Source organism: Dama dama, chromosome 23 (assembly GCF_033118175.1).
Source record: "Dama dama isolate Ldn47 chromosome 23, ASM3311817v1, whole genome shotgun sequence".
NCBI lineage: Eukaryota > Metazoa > Chordata > Mammalia > Artiodactyla > Cervidae > Dama > Dama dama.
In genome coordinates, this window is record NC_083703.1 from 38,537,704 (window position 1) to 38,562,139 (window position 24,436).

The following is a 24,436-nucleotide window of genomic DNA, read 5'->3' on the forward strand; positions in this document are numbered from 1 at the left end:
AGCTTAGCAGCTGTTTCAGGAGACAAAAGGAAGGTTATGTGGGGACTTCCCTGGTGGTCCAGTGGCTGAGATTCTGTGCCACCAATGCAGGGGGCCCGGGGTCAGCCCCTGGTCAGGGAACTAGATCCCATGTGCTGCAACTAAGACCCAGTGCAGCCAGATAAATACATACATACATATATTTAAGGCTGTGTGACTGAAGCTCAAGGAGGAAGGGAGAGGAAGGCAAAGGCCAGGAGGCAGAAGGGTGCTAGATAGGATAAGGGGCCTCAAGATCCACCCAGCCAGGGGGAGTGGGAACCTGGAGCAGAAGAGTAAGGTCATCTGATCTGCATTTTAAAAGGGACTTTCCTCAAAGTCCTGGAGGTTAAGACTTTGCACTTCCAATGCAGGGGATGCTGGTTCAATCCCTGGTTGGGGAGCTAGGATTCCACATGCCTCTTGACCAAAAGCCAAAATATAAAACAGAAGCAGCAATACCATAACAAATTCAAAAAAGACTTTTTAAAACGTCCACGTTTAAAAAAAAAAAAGCACTCTAAAAAAAAAAAAGATTTACTTTAGCCGTGGAGGGCAGAATCATTAGGATGTGTGATAGAGGATCCAAGGACCAGTTTGAAGGCTTTTGTAAGATTCCAGGCAAGATACAGTTAATGTGCTGGTAAATATTTAACAGTTGGCTATGGGAGATAGGGGGTAGGGGAGCATTCCTCATTTGTAGCATTTGGCAGTTTCTGGGGTGTGACTACTCCCATGGGATTTGATCTGAAGCTACTGAGTAACCGAACAACAAAGTGGAAAGAAATTCAAGGTAAAGTACTGTTATAAATCAGATAATCTCATAAATAATCTCAAAGGCAGATATAATAGTAAAATGCAGTCAGATAATTAGGAAGTGATGAGGATGAGTATCTATTACTTTTGTTTTTAATATAATCTATGTCATTGTAAGTTTATATGATAAAGATGTTTAATAATGACTGTATTTAATGGACTGCTTAAAAAATTCCTGAAAATGCAACAATCAGCTCTTATGAGGCAGCTGACTCCTTCACACCACTGAATGTAACAGTAACCTGGGGACTTCCCTGGGAAGTTCCAGTGGTTAAGCCTTCACCTGCTAATGCAGGGGGTGCTGGTTTGATCCCTGGTCAGGGAGTTAAGATTCCCACATGCCTCCTGCCCACCCCACCCCACAAAGAAACAGAACAGAAACAATAGAAGCAAAATTGTAACAAATTCAGTAAAGACTTGGAAAATGGTCCACATCAAAAAAAAGAAAGAAAAAAAAATCTGGAAAAGAGTCACCTGGAATGGAGGGTGTGTGTGTGTGTGTGTGTGTGTGTGTGTGTGTGTGTGTGTAAGACAGACTCAACAAGATTTGAAAATGTCAGAAAACAAAATACTGCACGTGCTTATGGTGACATTTCAACATACATCTCACACCCTCTCTGAACAGTGGACTCGTTGGAGGCAATAGCTTGTTCTGATGGATCCTTGTGTTCCCTGAACCCCTAACCCGATGGCTTGATTCTAGTTAAAAAAAACAAAAAAACCCCACCTTAGGTTGGCTCTCCTCTAAAGAAGACCTTAAGAAGAAGATGTGAAAGCATTTTATGTGGAAGGTAATCCCAGGAATCACTAGGACGGGTGTGGGGAAGTGAGCTGGGGGAGGAAGACAGCCAGTAAACAGTGTATCACCAGCAAATTTTCACCCTGGGCAGCTGAAGCTGAATCCTGCTGCAGAGCCCTGGGAGACAGGGAGCTTTATGCCTCAGAGGTATCCAAACTGAGAACTGAGGAAGCCAGAATACTTATTCACCAGCTCCCACCCATCACTGGTTGAAGACTGCTCCTGGCATTTCCAGCCCAGGCCCCTAGAGAAAAATCAAGAAAGGTTGCCGGTGTTTGCAGTCAGAGTCTGTGAATATGCAAAGGAATGGCAGAGGACATGCGAACAGCATACCAACTGAGGTGATCCAAAACTGATAAATATTTCTTGAATGAACAAATAATGAATGAATGAGTGTAGGGCCCTGTGAGCTCCTTTAAACAGGAATTTAGGATTTAAAGGTTTTGAAACAGTAACACTCCACAGTCAGCCCATTTATCTCATAGTTTTACAAAATCTCGAGCAGGGGACCTACGACATCCCAGATGATTTAAATTCTGCAGCAGCATTACTCAAAATCAGAATAATGTTGTTATACACTTAAAGAAAAAACTCAATAGATAGATTATGTGTGCATATTCTGTTGCTTCAGTTATGTCTGACTCTTTGTGACCCTATGGGTTATAGCCCGCCAGGCTCCTCTATCCATGGGCAAGAATACAGGAGTGGTTGCCATTTCTTCCTCCAGGGGATCTTCCTGACCCAGGGATCGAATCTGCATCTCTTACATCTCCTGCATTGCATGTGGACTCTTTACCACTGAGCCGCCAGGGAAGCCCATAGATAAATTATAGTAACTGCCAAAAGAAAAAAGAAAACTTAGACAAAGAAAATAGATGGCAAGAGAGATCCCAAATTACTAATTTTTATGGTGGCTAGTGGTAGTAAAAGATAACTTGAGTCAAAAATGTTTGGTTTGTTGTGTGGCTGATGTTGGAAGTGAGCTTAGATATAGAAGCTTTTGTGAAAACGAGGACTGTCCTGGTGCCGGCTGAATCCCCAAAGAAAATATGGAGGGGAAATAGATGGGTGATGTTTCCCTGGTACTTTCCTATTTCCAGAGTGCTTTGCAAGTGATCCTCACTAGAACCATGAGAAGGAAGCATTACTATTATTACCTGCTTACAGGTAAAGCAGCTGGTGTTCAGAGATGTGTTAAGCAGCTCACTCAAGACATCACACTTATAAATGACAAAGTTATTGCTGTGGAAAAGCCAGGCGGAAAATGAGCAGGTATAACAGACCCTACAGGAATTAATGAAACCTTCCTCCTCTCAACTATTCTTCTGGGATTCCAGGCATTCCCCGTTCAACTTGCTTCTCAGGTAACAGCAAGCATTTGGTGAACTGCAGACACTGCTCTATTAAGCTGCTCAGGTCCGCTGTCCTAGGAATCCTGGAATCACACCCCTCTGTCTCAGGTGGGATGCACCAATCATAAGCAATACCTCGTGGCTGTGAGGTCACCTGACTTGACTAGATGCCTCACACTGGATATGCAGATTCACAATTTGAGGCCCGTAAAGTCAAAAGGCTCTCCCTGAGCAGAAGGCCTCCTTAACTAGCCTAGCTCATTAGACACCTTGACTCTTTTCTTCTAAAATTACCAGTGATGAAGAGCTCAGGATGTCTGAACTTTGTCCCCGCCACCTGGTTTTGTTCCTTTGATAAACATTTATGGAATCCTGCTGCACACTAGAGCCTATGCTCAGGGCTGAGAACTCAATGGAGAACAAGAAAAACAGGACCCTATGCTCAGTGAGCTTGTGGTAGGCGTGGGGCAGGCAATCAGTAATTCATCAGACTAACGTCCAGCTTGAGGTAGATGCTCCAAAGTAAACAACATGAAGTGTGTACAGAGCCATGAAAGGCCCAACTGTGTTCTTTCTTGCTCTCTCTCTCTCTTTCCAATCCATCCCCTCACTTTGAGCAAACGCAACCTTCCGAAACCACTGTGTCCATCTCTCACCTGCTTCGCCTTCTGGAGACTCAGATGGTTCCCATGATGTCAGGTCTTCCTTTCTCTGCCTGGCTGGTGTGGATTCCCCATAGCCTGGTGCCCCGGACATTCAGCAGGCTCTGTCCCTGCCGCCTGTGCCCACGTGGTGCCTCTGCACAGTCTCACACCCTCCCCTCCTGCCCCCTTTCAAAAGCTGTCTTTGCTCCTTCATCCTGGAACCATCACTGCATTCTCCAGACCCTGCTTCTTGGTGGGGGTGCAGAGCTGAATCAACTCTGGTTTCTCTCTTCCTTTGAAAAGCTCGCAGGACTGCCTCCTCCACCAAACTTCTGAATACATTTTCCCCCCTCACTGGCACCCTGGAGAGTCTGCCCCAACACAACTGAGCGTTAGTTTGCTGGGAGATTCTGTGTACAGGAATCTTTATTGTTAATAACTTCTAAAAGGCCCGAGTCTTGTATTGGTCCTGCTGAATCCACTGCGATTTCTGGTTCTGCCAAGGATCTGCTTTTTGCTTTTGGAAGTCCTTTCTTGTGTCTGTCTTAAATCCCTCCCACTTTCTTGTGTACTTTTGTCTAAAGTCTTATTCCTCTTGGCTTTAGGGCACAGCTGAAGCATGCCCACGCGACTCTGGTGTCTGTTCAGTGTTCACGGAGTGCATATTGGTTGATTAGTGACTTCCTGGCACTTAGTAATCATTATTCCATCCCCTCCTCTGGGTTCTTTTCTCCAGACCTAAAAACTGCAGCTCCTGTAGCCTTTTTTCCCCTGTGTCTTTTCCTGAATCTCTTAATCACCACGTGGCTCTTCTTGAATTCTGTTAATCAGCTTCTTCTCCTTTTTTAATCATTAGTGAGAGTTTTGAAGAACATCTTTAAACCAGAAGCAAAAAAGAAAAGAAAATCCAGAAAGGGCCTGCGAGGGTGACTGGGCTCAGCTCTCTGCCTCTGGCCTGGCAGGCCCTTCCACCAGCTAATAGATCAAGCAGACTGTCTCAGATCAGCCCAAGCATCCAGTCTCCAATCTGAATGTGAGCAGCAGACAAATTAGATCTGGGGGATGAGAACAGAGCCTGTGGCCCCATTGACACTCTTCTTTAGACTGCCACTGGCCACTGCGGGCAGAAAAATCCAGTCCTTGATAGAATTTCGTTAGCCGGTTTAATTTAGGCAACTTTTATTCCTTCTTTCATTGTAAGTTCACAGACTCTCACAAGAGTTCTGGGTGCCACTTGTGTTATGTGCGTGTCTGTGTGTATGCCTGTGTGTGAGAGAGAGAAAAAGAGAAGGAGATGAACGCAGAGTAATTCACACTAAAATATTACTGACTTACTATGCAATGCCCGTAAAGGCAGAGCAAAGTGAAGGCAGGCAGTGAGAATGGGGCACCAGCCTCTAACCCATCTGCATCAGTAAAGCATTCAAGTTTATATTAAAGATCCATGTGATTTTTGCATTCTTCTTCTCCACAACATATACACAAAGGCAGATTTTCTAAACAAGGATATCATTTCACTGAACGCGTGAAAAATCACCTGAAGGGACTTCCCTAGTGGTCCAATGTAAAGAACCTGCCTGCCAATGCAGAGGACACAAGTTTGATCCCAGATCTGGGAAGATGCTGCATGCCATGGGACAAATGAGCCCACGTGCCCTCACTACAGGAACCTAGGCGCCCTGGAGCCTGTGCTCCATGACAAAAGAAGCCACTGCAGTGAGAAGCCCACACACCTCAACTAGAGAGTAGCCCTCGCTCTCCACAACTACAAGAAGCCCGTACACAGCAATGAAGAAGCAGTGCAACCAAAAATAAAAATAATTAATTAATTAAAAATAAAGCTAGGCACTTAGGAATGGAATCTTCTATTAAAAAAAAAAAATCACCTGAAGTCCCAACCCTTGCCATGTGACATCATCCACTTTTTCCCTTCTATACTATTTTCCTTTATTTTTTAAATTTTATTTATGTTATTTATTTTTGGCAGTGCTGGGTCTTCATTGCAGTGCACTGCCTTCTCACTGTGGTGGCTTCTTCTGTTGCAGGGCACAGGCTCTAGGGCACTTGGGCTTCAGTAGTTATGATGCATGGGCTTACTTACTCCATGGCATGTGGGGGATCTTCCTGGATCAGGGATTGAACCCATGTCCCCTGCATTGGCAGAGGGATTTTTTACCACTGAGCCATCAGGGAAGCCCCCTTCTATACTATTTTCTATTAATGAATACACATAGTTTGTTTCAATACATATTAAATATTTAACATTATAATATATATTTCATCTATATACAAATAAAATAAAGTTTTACATTATTTACTGCTATGTAAAAAGATCCTGGCAATTTACAGAGTGGTGTCAGGTCCGGACAGGGAAGATGGCTCACCTGACCTCAGGTGTGAGCCTTCCAGGAACTGTGCACATAAAATGGAGGAAGGAAGAGAGGGCAGAGGACTTTCTGGAAATGCACTGGGTGGGCGCTTGCTCAAGGCCATCAGGCCACTGCAGTGGGGAGCCTGTGGTGTGGACAATGCCCGGCTCTGGCTGGCCTGTGACCGCTGCGGGTCCACTGCGTTTTTTCCTCGAACAACCCACTTACAAACCTAGATTCATCTTCCTTGCAGAGGTCTCACTCTCTAGCAGAAAGCAAAACCCGCCAATTCCTAAAGAAGTGTTTTCTTGCAGGCATGAAAGTTAATGAGCTCCACCTTTGGCCTGGGTTAGAAAATTTCACTGTGGCCTTGGCAAGGCTAGCGCCAACACCAGGACGTTAAAGAGAGCCCAGGTTGAGAGCCAGGAGGAACAAAGGTAAGGCTGGCTGGCCTGGTTTCCTCGCTCACAGTCAGGAGAGAAAAAAGAGAGAGGAACAAAGCACCTGGCTACAGAGGTGCTTCCCCAAGTTGTTCTGGAACCATCCGTCTCTGCAGGCTGCACAATGCCCTCCTTATTCCCGGTCATCACCACAGCTGACGTGGAGCCTCCCCGGCAAATGTTCAGACCTGCGGCTGCCAGCACGTCTCGGGCAGATTCCTTCAGTCACTGGGGTGGTTCCCGCTCTCAGCAGAGGAGGAAAAAGCCATGTTTGCCTCACAGTCTCTGGTTTTTGGAAAACAGTTGGCAGACTGACTGAATAAACACGACATGTCGCCTAGCTATCAATAAGTATTTGTTCATTCTCAGTATGTGGTTTTGAGCACCACCTATGCTCCAGGGGCTGGAGACATAGCTGTGAACAGAACAGACACAGACCCTCTGTGAAAGGAAGCTTGGGATGGCAGGGGTGACCATCGGCATTAAACAATCAAAATAATTTCAGGTACTAATAGCGCAAGACAGTGAGACAGAAAATGAGAGTGTGTGTGGGGGATTTGTCTTAGGATTCTCAGGGGAAGCTTCCAGTGACACTGTCACTAAAATCAGAATCACCTGAGGAGCAGCTGAGGGAAGGTGCAGGCAGACCAGTTTTCCAGGCAGAGGGAACAGGATGTGCAAAGGCCCTGAGGCAGCAACATGTTTGACAACTTCAGGGAACCGAAGTGAGAGCTGACAAGGAAGTGGTGGTGATGAGCACCAGGCAGAGACCAGGTTTATTAGAGGAATCACTACGTCTAACATTGTAGAGTGTGTTACAGTTTGCAGAAGGCTTTAAACATATACTACCTCCATTCAGTCATTTCCCTTATTAATATTCCTTACCAAACAGATAAAGAAACTGATGCTGAGGAGGTAACTTCCTCAAGGTCACAAACTAGGAAGTGGTGGGACAGAATTCTGACCAAGGACTCTGCACAACTCCAGAGGGCGATATCCACACAGCCAGGGGAGCCGTTTGTATTACTGCTTGGAGCTTGTGCAGTGCACGACCTGTGCCACTGTACATTATGACCCTGTGTCAGCTCAGGTCTATTTTCTCCAAATTTCTTCTTTTTTTTTTTCTGTGCTGATGCTATTGAAAATACAAAGAATAAAAAATAATATTTTAGCTGTTGATGAGCACAGGATGTAGTTGAAGAGAAAGAACATAAAAAAAGGTAGTGGGTAATAGACAGTATTTTTTCCAGCAAAGACATTATGGATGATTTGGTAGGGGCTGTGAGGTTTGTACCTGGTTTGAAGATTTCAATTGGTGGACATATAGGCAAAAAAAAAAAATCACAGGACATCACCACATGCATATGCAATGAAATCTTGGTCTGTTGTGGACCATCACGAGAGCTAGCCTCCAGCAGCTGCCAATTTTTTTTTAATGAACGTTTATTATTCTATCAAGTAAAAAATGAACCATACAGGCAAACCAAATTTTGGCAAACTTAAGAAGAGGAAAAAAAATCATCTATAATCTCATTCATGAAACAACTACTTTTCACATTTTAATGTAGTTCCTTCTGGTTTTTTTGCCCAGGGAAGTAATTTGTGTGTGTGTGTTTATGTATTTATACATATATAGAGAGAATTACTATATATGAATGTGTATATATATGTGTGTGAGTGTGTGTGTGATATGGGCTTCCCTGGTGCATCAGATGGTAAAGAATCCACCTGCAATGCAGGAGACCTGAGTTCAATCCCTGGGCTAGGAAGATCCCCTGGAGGAGGGCATGGCAACCCACTCTGATATTCTTGCCTGAGGAATCCCATGGACAGAGGAGCCTGGCAGGGGTCGCAAAGAGTCGGACGCAACTGAGCAACTAAGCACATTATATATAATATGTGTGTATATACACATACTACAAGTACAAATACACACATAGCCTCACCTTTATTGATGTATAATTTAAGTACTTTAAAATTCACATATTTTAAGTGTGCAGGTTGATAAGTTTTGACTTTTTCAGGTATGCACCTGAGTAACCACTGCTGTGCTAAAGACTGGAGCGCTTTCCTTTCCCCCAAAGTTCCCTTTACCCTTTAGCCCATTCCCCCTGGGCTCCCTCCCTCCTTCAGGTAATCACTGACTCACATCTATAGCCTTGAACTAGTTTGGCCTGTTCCAGAACTCCACATAAATGCAGTCAAGTGTGTGCTCTTCTGTCTCTGGCTTCTGTCACTCAGGGTGTTCTTGAGGATTATCATGTTAGCATGTATGCACCAGCAATTTATTCCTTTTTATTGCTGGTTAGCATTCCGTTTAAAGAATACACAAGAATTTGTTTATTCATTCACCTGTTAATGGACATGTGGGTTGTTTCTGGTTTCTGGTCTAGAGATATTTTGAATCTAACAGCTATGAACTTCTTGTGCCAGTCTCTTTATGATGCTTTCCTTTCTCTCGGGGAAACATCTGGGAGTGGAATTGCTGGGACATAGGGTAGGTCTGTATGTATTGCTTTGTGGAAAACTACCCAACAATTTTCCAACTGGTGCAGCGTCTACAATGGATGGAGTCTAAGTTCTCCACATCCTCACCAGCACTTAGTATGGCTGCTTTTTGATTTTAGCTCTTTCTTGGAGTGTGTGGTGATGCTGGTTTAGTTGTTAAGTCGTGTCCAACTCTTGCGACCCCATGGACTGTAGCCCGCCGGGCTCCTCTGTCTGTGGGATTCTCCAGACAAGAATACTGGAGTGGGTTGCCATTTCCTTCTCTAGGGGATCTGCCTGACCCAGGGATCGAACCCAGGTCTCCTGCACTGCAGACGGATTCTTTACCAATGAGCTACAAGGGAAGCCCCCTTGGAGTATGTGGTAGTTTTAATTTGCATTTCCCTGGTCACTAGTGATGTTGAGCGTTGTTTCACAGACATGTGTTTTCATTAGCTGTAATTCTTTGTGTTCGCTGCTTTTTAAATTTACACTTAATATTACCATTCTTTTCTGCTATATTATAGCGTTCACGATCACTATATTAATGGCTTCTAATATTTCAACAAGGGAATTCTATACAACTGATTTAAATATTCCTCTATTAGACATTTAAGGACTTTCTTAGTAGCTCAGTTGGTAAAGAATCTTCCTGCAATGCAGGAGACCCCAGTTCAGTTCCTGGGTCGGGAAGATCCACTGGAGAAGGGATAGGCTACCCACTCCAGTATTCTTGGGCTTCCCTTGTGGCTCAGCTGGTAAAGAATCCACCTACAATGTGGGAGACCTGGGTTTGATCCCTGGGTTGGGAAGATCCCCTGGAGAAGGAAAAGGCTACCCACTCCAGTATTCTGGCCTGGAGAATTCCATGGACTATACAGTCCATAGGGTCACAAAGAGTAGGACACGACTGAGCAACTTTCACTTTCTACTAGACATTTATAGGACTTCCAGCTCCCCACATTTCTGAATAACACTGAAATTGATGTATGGGTACATAGATTTCCCCCATATTATAGATTATTTATTTTATATTAATAGCAAAATAAAATGACCAGATCCACGGCATTTTTTGTGGCTTCGGGAGCATAAAATATGAACTGAACATCAAGACCAGTGTCTTCAAAGGCACAAGCTAAGCTCCCTTCCCATATCAGCTCTGGACTTGGGTCTCAGAAGGGGGCCCCTTTCATGAATGCAATCCTTCTGTCGAAAGGCAGAGCTGATGGCAGCTTTGTAGCCAATTTTTTAAAAAAATTTTTATTGGAGGATAATTGCTTTACAATACTGGGCTGGTTCCTGCCATACATTAACATGAGTCAGCCACAGGTAGACACATGTCCCCTCCCTCTTGTCCCTCCCTCCCATCTCCCACCCCATCCCAGCCTTCTAGGTTGTCCCAGAGCACTGGACGGAGCTCCCTGTGTCACACTGCAAATTCCCACCAGCTACGGAGAACAGTGTGACGATTCCTTAAAAAACTAAGAATAAAAATACTATATGACCCAACAATCCCACTACTGGGCATATAGCCCGAGAAAGCCATAATCGAAAGAGACGCATGTATCCCAATGTCATTACAGCACTTTTTACAATAGCTAGGATATGGGAGGAACCTAGACATCCATTGACAGATGAATGCATACTGAATTTATGGTACGTATACACAATGGAATATTACTCAGCTATAGAAAAAGAACGCGAGTCAGTCCAATGAGGTAGATGAACCTAGAGCCTATTATACAGAGCCTATTATCAGAAAGAGAAAGTGATGCTGAGGAGGTGAAGACTCATTGACACCACGTGGTGGTAAAATGGGCTTCGTTCTCCCTCCAGCCACAAGGAAATGTGAGACAAGAAGAATTCTGGGTGCCTCGTCCCCTAAGAACCATCTGTGCAGCCGCCCAGCCAAACGGCCTTTGGATCCCTCAGTGGCAGTTTCAGAATCTCCATATGTGAAGCGTTTGACTGAGGGGGTGAGAACTTGCCTCGAAGGGTATTTTGATGCCAGGCACAGCGTTTTCATTCAGGCTACATGTTTGTTTGAGGGGCACATGTTTGTTTGGGGGACCCTGGGAGGACTGATGATGATGCGGAGGGGTGAGAGAAAGGAACGGGGTGGGGCACAGCCCCCTGCAAAGACAGCAGGTTGATCCTGCCTCAGTGTAGGCATGAGGTGGGCACCCAGGAAAGCACATTCATCCCAACAGGTCAGCAGAGACTCTTATCAACTCCTCTCCAAGCATCCGAAAACTGTCCAAACCTAACAAGAGCCATATTTTATGTGGTTCCAGGTCGCCCTCCAGATTCTTCTTTCAGGAAGAATTGTCCAGGAAGGTGAAAAGCAGAAGGAATTTAGCAACTAGTCCTGTGGGTACCACATTCAGGCCTCCTGGTGGAAAAAAAAAAGCCTCGGGCCAGGTTGCCGAGGCCCCTTTTCCCCACTGGCCTCCTCCCAAGAGTCTCAGCTGAGCTCCTGTGCTTCCTCTGGGCACCCTTCATGATGCCCCAAAGGGCCACCAGCAGACCACCTGGCTCTGCCCTGAGTCCCGACACCCGCCAGCAATTCCCAGAAACTCCCGGGGCTACTCAGCCACTTTGTCTTTCCTCCTCTAAATGTGACCTTATCAAGGACAAAAACCATTCCTTGTTCATGATGTCCTAGTCTGGGTTCCCCTCAAGCAGACCCTGAAATGAGGATTCAAGGGCAAGTCATTTATTTAGGGAGCTGGTCCTGATGGGGGAGGGTGGAAGTGAGCCAGAGAGGGGGCAAAAAGACAGGGTGAATAGTCAAAACGGTTCCCTGTGGGCTGTAGGCACCAGGGGCTTCTGTAGGCACCTGGGGGACCTGTGGGGGATGGTACACAGCAGTCCTCCAAATGACCACACCTGAGCAGAAGGGTACCAACTGCCAACAGTCACTGGTTGAGGATGTCCCCGGGGAGACTTTAATCGCTGGCCTTGCAGCTGCACCACCTGCAGGCAGGGTAGGCTCCAGCAGCTGGAGAAAGCCACCCAGCAAAGAGGCACAGGTGCTAGCAGCTGGAGGTCAGGCTCCCTCGGGCACTGAAGGGGTAGAACCAGGAGGTTCCCTAGTGCAGCTCAGCACCGGCGAGGAACAGGTCCTCATCGGGCCAGGGTGGCTGAGTCCAGAGGTCTCAAAGCTTTATGTGCTGTGCTGTGCTTAAGTCTCCCCGTCGTGTCCAACTCTTTGCAACCCCATGGACTGTAGACCACCAGGCTCCTCTGTCCATGGAATTCTCCAGGCCAGAACACTGGAGTGGGTAGCCATTCCCTTCTCCAGGGGATCTTCCCAACACAGGGATGGAACCCAGGTCTCCTGCATTACAGGCAGACTTTTTATTGTCTGAGCCACCAGGGAAGCCCAAGAAGCCCATGAATACTGGAGTGGGTAGTCTATCCCTTCCTCCAGGTGATCTTCCCAACCCAGGAATCAAACCGGGGTCTCCTGCATGGCAGGCGGATTCTTTACCAGCTGAGCCACCAGGGAAGCCCCTCAAAGCTATAGCTCCTGTCCATTCTCCAGCAGCCCCTCAGTATGGCCGTCAGCCAGCAGCACTATTTTAGGACCAGACCCCGGAGATCAGTACCCTTTACGTTTTTGAGCAATTGATTCTCAAAGTGTAGTTCCTGGACCACCAGCAACACCCGGGAACTTGTTAAAAATGCAGATTCTTCGGTCCTACCCCAGCCCTGCTGCATCAGGATTCTCAGGGGTGGGGCCCGGGAATCTGTATTTAACAAGCCCTCCAGCTGATTTGATTCCACTCCCCGCCCCCAGTTTGAAATCCACCATTTGAGACTCTAACATCTAGGACAGTCTCTAAGGCAAGGCCATTTGCCCTTTGGTTAGACTGTTCCTCACTCCCAGCCTCCAGCAGCAGAGGCAGAAGGAGATGGAACCACTAGAAAACTTGGAGACTTTGGCCCTATTTTTGTGTGTTTTCCTTTTCTCTTTGGGCTTATCAGACAGAAGTTTTACCTGATTACCAGTGACCTCGAAAGGAAAGCGGTGAAGGCGTATGTACTATGGAAGCTAATGGGACAGATGTCTGTGCTGGATTTGACGAGAGACAGAGAGGGTGGGGGATGCCTCTGCCCCTCTTTGTTTTCCTGAGCTAATATTTAAATTCCTCTGCTTGCCCTCTGAACACACCAGGTGGGCAGTCGGGGAAAAAACCAGGAGTTGGCTCTGCATATTTAAATCAATCAGACAGGATATGAAAAGGGAATAGGTAAAGGTGGGAGGTACCCCCGCAGTCAGTTTATGTGGGAAACGTTATGTATAAAGGATGAACTTGGTCTAACTGTGTTGGGAAATTGGTCTAACTGTGTTGATGCTGGCCCGGAGAATACCTGGCATTGGAGGGTTTAAAGCTGCTCCCAGCCTTGGGGGGCAGACACCTCGCTGCTTCTCCAGCAGAGCTGGCCCGGGACGGCACCCAGATGGGGTTCAGTTCTAGGTGGGGTTGGGGGGAATCCTCTGACACCAGTGGGGACAGCAGGTCGGGTGGAGGCTGCCCCAGGGTGTGACATCACAATGTAGTCCATTCAGGGTCTGGGGGTTGACTTGCCCCTGGACTGGGGTATAAGCTGACCCCCCTGCCCAGGGCTGGCCCACACTTACAGGCCAGGTAACCCAGATACGCTGACCTTCAGCGCCGACTTTCAGGCACCCTTGGTGAGTACTGGCCAAGCACTGAGGGGGTCTCACAGGGTCACGACAGCATCATCCAGCCTGGGGACCCTTCCTGGGAAGCTGCTTGCCTGACCCCTCACCCCTTTTCCAGCCTCTGCCTGCGGGTTTACCAGCTGCAGGAAGTGATATTCTAATCACCTCCAGGCCGCTCTGCCATCTGCCCCAGCTCCCTGGGCAAAGGCCAACAGTGTCCTGATAGACGCCAGGGGCAGGGAGGCAGGCTGTCAGATGGCAGGTCCACCACGGCACCCCCTGACCTCCCGGTCCTGGTGAACGGAGGTCATAGGCCATCTTCGGTCGAGGACACACCTCATGGGCGCTGAGCAGATGGAGCCTTGGGTGTGCACTGGATGCCAAAACCACCACCTTTTCAGAAACGTGCACCAAGGCCCCTCCTCTCTGCACACTCTCTGTCTCTGATTTTTTTTTAATTAATTACTTTATTTATTATTCTTGGCTGCACTGGGTCTTTCTTGCTGCTCAAGGACCTTTCTGTAGTTGAGGAGAGCTGTGATGCACAGACTTCTCACGGTGGAGGCTTCTCTTGTTCTCCTGTTTCAGAGTATGGGCTCTAGACACAGGCTTAATAGCTGTGGTGCACAGGCTCCGTGGCCCCACAGCACGTGGATTCCTCCCGGACCAGGGATGGATCCCGTGTCCGCTGCATTGGCAGGCGGATTCTTAACCACTGGACCACCAGGGAAGCCCTCTGCAGGCTTTAACTCCAACTCGCCACAGCCCTCGGGTATGTCAGGACTCCTCCTGCCCTTCCAGGACAATGAGGGAGATGTGAGCTGGTGGTGGAAAGAGGGTGGATGACTCAGAACACCAGGAGAGCAGGCAAATCGGAGGAAGGTGGTGGGGAATGGAGCCACCTCTCTAAGAGGATCCTGGCTCTTCCAGCTGGGCCACCAGCCCTTGGCCGAGGATGGCTTGCAGCCAAGAGCTGGACTCTGTGCAGGGACACCAGGGCGCAGGGCGAGCCTCGCCGTGCCGCCCCCTACGCTTTCCCTTCGCCCGCCCATCCATCCGTTTCAGGCATCCAGACGGCCACTCGTCTTCTTGACGGGCGCCCGCAGGCCAGTTGTTCTGGGGCCCGTGGTTTTCAGCAGCTTCTGGCTTTACCTGAGTGCATCAGGCAGTAAGCAAGGAGGGTTCATGGAGAGACCTTTGACCCTGAGGCTTTGCCATCCCGCCTTCCTCTTCCTGGGATGGCTGACCCAGACCTTGACATTGACGTCTCACACTTGAGTCCCAGGTATCAGTTGTCACCAAGTCTGCTGAGAACACTGTCTCCACCCCAGGCCCACAGAATGGGAAGTATAGTCTAGGGGCCAGAAGGCCCCAGGGGCCACCTGTATCCCTACCTCCCACCTTCTCTGCACCAGCCCCCAGTTGGAGAGGAGGGCAGGAACACGTATGAGGCATCCATGGTGTATCAGACCTGCCGCCGCATGTCCTTGCTTTATCTTTTTAATTTTTTTATTATTTTTATTTTATTTTTCATGTCCTTGCTTTAAATTCTGCCACCAGGAAGGTAAAGCTTATAGACACAGAAACCAGGAACTATGTTTTAAGAGGGGTTTTAAACTAGAATTTATATATACTTCATGTACAGGCAAGCTGTCCAGCATGAGAGAGCCCTGAAAATAGAATGAGCTGCTTTGTGAGGCAGCCATTGGAAGCGTCTAGACGAGCTGGGTGCCTTCTGCCAGCAGCGCTGGGGTGGGACCCTTGTGATCAATTGGGAGCTGGACCAAAAAGATATTGAAAGGCCGATCTGTATCTTGGATGTAGGATCTGGGTCTCAGCACCTGGCTAACCTTCCATGTTTCAGTCCAACTGGGTCAGGCCTCCCAAGGTGGCTACAAACATGGTTAGAGGGGAGAGCTTGAAGGAACCCGAGGGATCAGCTCCGCTGGGCCCCAGGTAGGAAACCGGGGCCCCAGGCTGGTTAAGGGGAGAGGCCGCAGCCAGTCTGCAGAATGAATGCTTGTTGAATGAATGAAGGAGTGACAGCGCCAGGTTGGAACCAGCCTGCACATGATTTGAACATCTCTCAGCCTGACTATCCTCTTCTCCTAAGACTTTTGACTATCAAATCATGATTCGGCCGACACTCACTGAGCACCTCCTGGGTATCAAGTGTGTGCGCAGAGATTATTTCATGCAGCCCTCCCGTAGCCCATCAGGTGGGTGTCCCCACCTTGTTTCTCAGATGAGGATGGTTGGGTGCTGGTCCAGAGTGGGGTGAACGTGTGGAGATGTCACAGACAGTAAGGACCATGAAGTCCTCTAACTCGAGGGAAGGCCTGCGTCTCCGCCTGCATCTCTGCCTGCATCTCCACCTGCTGCCTCCCAGGTTGGGCAAGGAAGCACGGTTCTTCCTACCCTTCCAAATAACAAACTGACCCGAACTCACTCGGTCCCTCAGGGGCTGTCTTAGCCCCCGCCCCCAACTCTGAGCTGGCTGACATTGGGCCCCCCATGGACCCGCCTGGTTCACTGCCCGTGTGTCTGGCTCTGATGGGACCCCAGCAGATGTTTTGTGCTGAGGAAGAAAATATGGCTAATCAAAAACAGCTCCAACTAATCGTAGCAATTTCCCTTCTGCTAGTTGCCCTGAAATAGTAGCCACACTCTGTTCCTTTTTTTACATCAGGGAGCCCTAAACTGGCAGCTTAAATGAGCTTGCAAAGAAGGCTACTAAACAGCCTCTTTGCTGCCAGTTACCTGGGTTAAGCTCTAGAACGTGCTCTCCAGGTGACACCCCGGCTCCGTTATCCATGGGTTTGGCTCTTGCTGGGGGTCATAGGGCTGGAGGAACCTCATTGAAACCCAGGGAAACCCAGAACCTCACAGGAGATAACGAGGTGCCAAGCCCCAGAACACCTGGTCTGACCTTGAACCCTGGCTCACTACTGATTTGCTCCATACCCAGTGGCGGCCAGTAGGACTTCGTGTGTTGACAGAAACATTCCCATCCACGCCACCCTGTACGGTAGCCACGAGCCACACATGACTGCTGAGCTTTTGAAACGTCGCTCGTGGGGCTGAGGAACCACATTTTTTATTAAATTTCACCTTCATGTAAGTTTAAGTTTTAGTAAAAGAGCCTAGTGTGACCATTGGCCGCTAAACTGTAAAGTGCCCTGTAGCCCTGCCAGCTCCTGTGACTTCATCTCTTGACCTAGCCCCCTCCCCCAGCTTCCTCTCTCCCTTCGCACTCACCTGCCAGACCAGCCACCCCTGCCCCAAACAGGCCTAAGCATTTCCCCCATCCCTTGGCGACACTCCTTTCCTCTGGCTCAACATTGGGACCTCAGGTCAAGTGTGTCCCTTTGAAAGGCCCTTCCTTACGTTGTCCAAAGTCACACCCACCCTCCTCTCCAAATCACTCCTTATCCCGCTGAAATTATCATGTGTCTTAGTTCAGGCTGTTGTAGCACAATCCCATCGACTGGGTGACTTCTGAACAATAGAAATTAATGTTTCCCAGTTCCCGAGGCTGGAAGTCTGGCAGTGCTGGCCGGGTAAGGTTCTGGTGACGATCTGTTGTCAAGTTGCAGGTGCCCACTTTCTCTCTGACCCTCACACAGTGGAAAGAGAAGGAGAGAGCTCTCTGGAGTTCCCTTGATAAGGGCACTGATCCTGTTTACAAGAGCTCCAAAAACATTACTTTGCCGACAAAGGTCCATATAGTCAAAGTGATGGTTTTTCCAGTAGTCATATACAGGTGTGAGAGTTGGGCCATAAGTTAGGCTGAGTGCTGAAGAACTGATGCTTTCGAATTGTGGTGCTGGAGAAGACACTTGAGAGTCCCTTGGACTGCAAGGAGATCAAACCAATTAATCCTAAGGGAAATCAACCCTGAATATTCATTGAAAGGATTGACACTGAAGCTCCAATACTTTGGCCACCTGATTCGAAGAGCCAACTCATTGGAAAACACCCCGACGCTGGGAAAAGATTGAAGGCAGGAGGAGAAGGGGATGACAGAAGATGAGATGGCTGAATGGCATCACTGACTCAATGGGTATGAGCTTGAACAAACTCCAGGAGATGGTGAAAGACAGGGAAGCCTGGTGTGCTGTGGTTCCTGGGATTGCAAAGAGTTGGACACCGCTGAGTGACTGAACTGAACTGAACACCCTAATCACCTCCCAGAGGCCCCACATCCTAACACCATCACATGGGGTTAGGATTTCAACCAGTGAATTTGGAGGTGACACAAACATCCAGATGCCCTACATTGGGTTTGTGTGTTCTCCTGTTTATTGCTGTTCCCTCTCTGTGCAGGACTTGTCAGGGCCTTGAATAAGCTGGCGGACACTGCGAATCTCCAAGAGTTGGAGGAAGATTAGATACTATAGTCCTGTTAAGTGCACTGTGGAAAATTAACCTAACTCCACCCCTCTCACCTGATGGACGAAGCACGTGAGGAAGGGAAGTGACTTGGACAAGGTCAAGTCACTGTTTAGTTTCAGGCTGAGTCCCAGCTGCTGTCTCAGTGACCTAAGTGACGCTGCATAGAAGCATCACCTTGTACCTTGGGGGGCCCTGTCCCCAGTCCTGGGGGTTTTTCCTTCCACTGGAGAGTGTTCTTTTTTCTCCCAGACATCCCTGCACAAAGGTGCTGTGAGGGGTGGTAGGTGCCCAGAGGACCTCCTGTGCCTGGGACCGGCCCTAGCAGTGCAGACCTGGACGACTGCAGAAAGTGCAAGAAGCCTGTGGCCACCTGACGGGCAAGATGCCCGCATTGTGAGGCTGAAGAGGCTTGATGCCTGGGCAGATGTAGAAGAGTTGACCACCACCAGCGGCGCCAAGTACTCCAAGAAGGAGGGCCCCGAGGGAAGGTCACGCTCCGGAAACAAGCATGCACTCTAAATCCAGAAGTGGCTGTGCATCACATCCGTGGAAGGCTGATGTGCGTGACAGCTACAACAATGTTGCTGTTGAGGACCTGGTCCCAGCACTTCTCAGCCACTCCAAGACTCACGTTTATCAAGAAGAGAACACAGCCATTGGTTAGTCGGTGGGGCTTACAAATGTTAGCCACACAAGAAGGAGCCACGCTTTTCTCCTTGCTGAGTGTACCATCTTGACTGTGTTATTAGACTCTCTAAGCCTCAGTTTCTTCATCTGTTAAATGGAGCTGAAATGCATTCCTGCCTCCCAGCTTTGTTGGGAGGATTCAATAAGATTTCAGGCATGCTAAGCCACTTCAGTTGTAGCCACACTTTTTATAACCGTTTGGATTGTAGCCCATCGAGATCCTTTGTCCATGAGATTCTCCAGGCAAGAATACTGGAATGGGTTGCCATGCCCTCCTCCAGGCGGATCTTCCTGACCTAGGGACAGAACCTACATTTCCTGAGGCTCCTGCATTGCAGGCGGATTCTTTACCGCTACCACGGGGAAGCCCTCAGTGAGATTACACCTGTGAAACAGGAACGCTCCTGGTCCATCCACAGCAAGGGCTCCTAAAGGGATGGCAGGAACAGAGAGGTGGGATCAGGGCCAGCTTCCCAGGTGCTAAGGGGCAAAGCCAAGATCAGACCACGTCCAGCCAAAGCCTTGGCGTGGCTCCCTCCTGCCCTGGCACGGCTACTCAGAGAGGAGCAGCATTCACAAGCAGACAGCAATGGCTCGGAGCCCAGAGAGGAGAAAGGGCTGGTCTGAGTCTTCTTCTGTATATGGGGCAGGGTGTGGGGGGTGGAATATGTGTCTCTGGTCACTTCGAGGTGACCTGGTCCAAAGGCCAGGCAGAGAAGCAGATGCCATGAGCAGAGTGGGGTGTTCGTATCTGACCCTTTAGAGCAGAGTCAAGCGCCAAGCATGGCTTAATGGGCTTTGGCCGTCAGCGTTCAAGGCCGCCCAGAGGGAAGGGACTGGGGACCATGCCTTAGCATTTCAGGCCTGGTTTGCAAGCCCAGGAAGTCAAGGCTTCACTGGTGGATGCTTTCAGGTCCCAGTGGGATTGAAGGGGAGGTCCTGGGAGCATCTAGCCATTGAGTGGGGAAGGGAGTAGAGTCAGGCACGGTGTTTACCTGCTTGAGGATATGCTGCGTGGGGAAGGTCAGACCTGTCCCCAGGAAGCCATGTCCACAATTGAAGATGAGTGCCATTCTCGTAAGGCCTGAGACACGGCGGCAGAGTTGCCCAGTCTGGGGCACTGGTTCCCAAACCCTAAAAATGGACATCAAGTTTTCTTTCTATGTGCGAGTGGGGCATTTTTCCAGAAGGAAAGTCTATAGCAGGAGAGGCAAGCTGGTGGCATGGCTTGGCTGTATTGGGTCCACACTGTGTTTCAATTATGTGAATTCAGGTCCAACATTTAAAAATTAGGAACCTGTACATAAAAATAAAAATTTTGGTGTCTCTCAAACAACTCACAAGCTCTGGCCACCTGGGACCCACACCCCTGAGAGGGGCTCCCTGGTTGAAGTGGGGGGTGGGGCACCTGGTGGCTACATCTGCAACTTCTGTGGCCTCCCCGATCAACCCCAAACGTCACCCCACACTTACCATCACCCTCACCTTGTTTTTCCTCGCGGGTTTATTATGTTCACTTGCTTGGATCCTCTGGCTTTTTGCGTTTGTAACCTTTTAATGGGAACTTGGAATAGAGGCTCAACATGGTGTCTGTTTTCAAAAAGGAGTGTCTGTTTTCAAAAAGATTTCAGTTTCAACTGAGATCGCTTCCAGCCTAAACTCTTCCCTGATGATCCAGGATGGAGACCGACACTTAGTAGGGGCAGATTACAGCCCTGCCAGGGCATTCAGAATCTCTTCCCTTTAAGGGATGTGTGTTTACAAATGGGGAGGCTTATCTCGGGATGGCTATGAAACACCCAAAGGTGTCCAGAAACTCCTGAAACTAGTCTCTGCAAGGGTCCTATTTACAAGACACGTAGTTCATGTTCTACTCAGATAATCAAGCAGTAAGTGAAACCAATGGTAACCTTTGGGCAATCCTTTCTTTATGACTTTTGAAAGGGGACAGATCAGAAAGTGAACAGAACTCTCTGGCTGAGAGCACCTTTCTGCAGCCAGAGTTAACAAGACTCTGTCTTAAGCATGCATGCTAAGTCACTTCTTCAGTTGTGTCTGACTCTTTGCAACCCTATGGACTTATAGCCCACCAGGCTCCTCTGTCCATGGGATTCTCCAGGCAAGAATACTGAAGTGGGTTGCCATGCCCTTCTCCAGTGGATCTTCCCAACCCAGGGATTGAACCTGAGTCTCGTAAGTCTCCTGCAAGTTCTTTATCACTAATGCCACCTGGGAAGCCCTGAGTCTTAAGCAGGGCTTTGCATTTGGGAAGATGGAGCGAGTCACTCACAGCTAATTTCACATTGAGACTCACAGGAGCATAGACCCCCAGGCTCACAGCCCTTGGAAAGCGCTGGACCTGCAGTGCTGAGGACCAGACATAGGCAGGAGCACACATGTGAGCCAAGGGATAAAGAGTCTTGGACCAGAACCTGGACTAGAATCTAGGAATCTTGCCAAATGGCAAGTGGAAGATGCATACATATGGGCTTTGCGTGTCTTAGAATGGACTGAATATAACACTCCCAACGCAGCGCATCACTGCTTCCCTCCTGTACCATGGCGGACAGCTGCAGACCTCACTGGTATCTATCTGCACCCAAGCAGAGGAATTCAGTCCAGAGCTGAAGGGGAGAGAGTGACTGTCCAGGAATGCAGCAGAAGCCTTTCTTGATGACTCAGTGTTTGGGAACCAGGTGTTAGCTTGAGCATATGCGGCTTTGAGGCCTCTCGGTGCCCAGGGCCAGTTCATGCATTCTTATCTACAAAAGGGGATCATTGTAGACCCTACCTTTGCACCCCGATGAGGAGATTAAATGAGATGATATAGGAGAGGAGTTTCAAACACAGGAAGCCAGCTGTTAGTTAGCAGTCACTGAATCTCACTTAAATGCAAGAAGCCATTCGGGAAGGGATACGGGGGTGGGGGATGGGGGCAGAGGCGCCGGGGAAGGGAGGGTGGGAGGCTTGTATGCTTGCTCAGTCGTGTCCGACTCTCTGTGGCCCCATGGACTGTAGCCCGCCAGGCTCCTCTGTCCATAGAAGTTTTCAGGCAAGAATACTGGAGTGAGCGCGGCCTTTTCCTACTCTAGGGGATCTTCTCGACCTAAGGATTGAACCCGCGTCTCTTGCGTCTCCTGCAATAACAGATGGATTCTTTACAGCTAGTGCCACCTCGGAAGCCCATGGAAGGTGGAGCTGCGTTCAGAGCAGGTGGCTGCCTGGGGCTGTCCACCTGCAGGGGTTTGGGGGTTCGGGGTTGGTGGGGAAAGAATTGGGTGTTTATCTACCTGCAGGTCCCTGCGGTGGAAGCTTCGAGGCCCCAGGGGATGTGGGTGGGGCAGGGACTCCCTCTGAGAAAATTGCCTTCATGGTTCTGATTCCTTGAATTCCGATCCTGGAGCAGCAGACCTCAGCCCACATCCTATCCTGGCCCTTCCCTGGCTCCATGACCCTCTTTGCCTCTCCGAGCCATAGTTTCCCCATTGCTCAGAAGGGGAACAGTTCTCTAGTGCTGCCAGGTTAATTCTGAGGCTTAAGTGTGACCATGACGGTGAAGAGGCAGCAGGTGCCCAGCAAACGTGAGTCCCTGGGTTCCGTGTTCCTCACTTGCCCACCGCGGACATTCTATTCCCGCCCCAGGGGGATCCCGGCTGGCACTAACCGTCTCTCCAGATGAGAAGGACCCGCTAAATCCAGACTCGTGTTTGCCTCCGAGGCGACTTCTAAGTGATGGGTCATCTGTGTGCTCAACCGCAATTATCTCCCCAGCCATGTATTATCAGCTGGTTTCCCCTCCAGCTCCATGGTCTGTGGCTTTCAGATGCAGAGAGGGAGGCAGAATGCTGGCCTGACGGAGGCCAAACCAGAGCGAAATCCTAACGGGTAGAATTCCTGACTCTGCAGCTCACTGGGCAGCTCAGGGGCCAGAGTGTGGGTGGATGGAGGGGTTTTGGTGGAGTCAGAGGTGGGGAGAGGGTGGCTTGGAGACATGTGGGAGGCCCCGGTAGAATCTGACTTTCAGATAAACTACAAATAAGTTCTTTAGAATAAGTATACCTTGTGAAATTCTTGGGTGAGGCTTATACTAAGAAGTTACTTGTTTATTTGAAATTTAAACTGGGCACCTTGTGTCTTTGTTTCCTAAACCTGGCCACCATCATCATGGGAGCACAAACCCTCACCGATGTTTTGAGTTTGAGATCAGCCCAGCAACCACCAGTCAGCCCTGTAGTGGAGAAGGGTCATTGGCCGCCTGACAGCGTCTCTGTCTCCAGAAGCCTCACCCCAGGGCCTGTGAACCCCTCAACCAGGTCACCGTGACCGTATTGTCGTGTGCCTGGCATGCTGCAGTCCATGGGGTCACAAAGAGTCGGACACGACTGAGCGATTGAACTGAACTGTGGTCACAAACGCGCTCCACTGCACCTAGATGTTCAAAGAAAATGCACTTTGTTCTTCCACACTGGGATCCAGGCAAACATAGGCTAGAGGACAGTTCCGGGAAGCCGACCTAAGACCAGGATGCAGGTGCACCTGGCCCAGGGGACGAGGGAGGAGGGAGGAGGAGGAGGGAAGCAAGAGGGGGAGGAGTGAGCAGGACTGGGAGGCAAGAGGCTCTCGCAAGAGCCCGGGAGTGGGAGTCATGCCAACAAGCTGGTCCCGCCCCAGGACGAGGGCACCGGGCTTTGTACTCAGTGTCAGGGTCGCTGCTGCTCTCAGCCTCCCAGGCGTCTCCGGGTGTGGTACATCCTCTGCTGGCAGATAACCCCGGGAGAGCCTCCGCTGAGTGTTGGAGGCAGCACTTTTAGCAGTTGGGCTGGTCCAGGGGATCTGGGCCTGGCGCCAACTGCACCTAAGGCATATTCTCTGTTCAAGTTCAGGCTGTGTCCCTTCAGTGTGAGCAGTCCACTGTCCAGGCCGATTTAAAGGGTCTCTTTTTGGAGACAGTCTTCTTACAACTGCTCTCCACCTCTCCAGCCTCCCTAAGGAGTTCTGGGCTGTGGGGCTGGGACAACACTTGCGGGTTTGATATCTTGTGGTATCTGCAGGATGATGGCCTGACCCCTGAGGTCTGCAGGGATGACCAGCCCCTTCTGGTCTTCTAGGGATAGTGACACCCAGTGCTGTAGTCTATGGCTCGGCCATTTGCTCTAGTTGTTAGGTCCCCGATCCTGGGACTGCTTCATCCTGATGCCAGGCTTTGGCTCGCCCATCAGCCCTATGAGATCTGCCTGGTGCTCAGGCTCACCTACCCAACCCTTGCTCTTGGCTGCTGTACCCCTGCCCTGACCCCTGGGAGTGGCCTGTTCTCATCATCTCCTGGGAAGCCCAGGGAAGCAGGACACTGGGTCTCGTGCAGTATCACCAGGGCCCGGCCAGTGAGTCAGAACTTTCCCTCTGGAATCCAATGTGTCTGCCCACTTTGAGAATTTTGTCCCTTATTACCTGCTTCTCAAACATCCTGTTTCTTTTGGTGAGTAATGGGGTGAGCTCTCTTTTTCCTCTTTCTAGAATTTTCTTCCATCTGGGGAAGCTCCTCCCAAGACAGCATTGCTGCCCCCTCCTCTCTGGGGTTATAGTGGCAATGAGGGGAGGAATCTGAAAGCTCTATCCATAAGGGGGTGTAAATTAAGAAGTTAAAACCATGTGTCTGTTATAGGATACCCATGTTCATAGCAGAATTATCCACAAAGGCTTGAAGGTGGAAACAAAGCCAGAAGTCCGTCAACGGGT

The 24,436-nt window shown here is 49.3% G+C and overlaps 1 protein-coding gene across 2 annotated transcripts in view; it reads left to right on the forward strand.

Moving 5' to 3' along the window:
- The first annotated feature begins 736 nt into the window (after nt 1–736).
- Nucleotides 737–24,436, forward strand: part of BANF2 (BANF family member 2) — a 38,865-nt gene continuing 15,165 nt past the window's right edge. Inside the window, exon 1 of one of the 2 annotated variants that reach the window (XM_061125852.1) lies at nt 737–811. Coding sequence is in view for 1 of the 2 variants with exons in the window: in XM_061125851.1 (XP_060981834.1) it covers nt 24,111–24,176 (66 nt within the window). In the remaining variant the exon portion in view is untranslated. Of the gene's footprint in view, nt 812–24,098; nt 24,177–24,436 lie in introns of those variants that run through there. The other variant, XM_061125851.1, reaches the window with a different exon arrangement.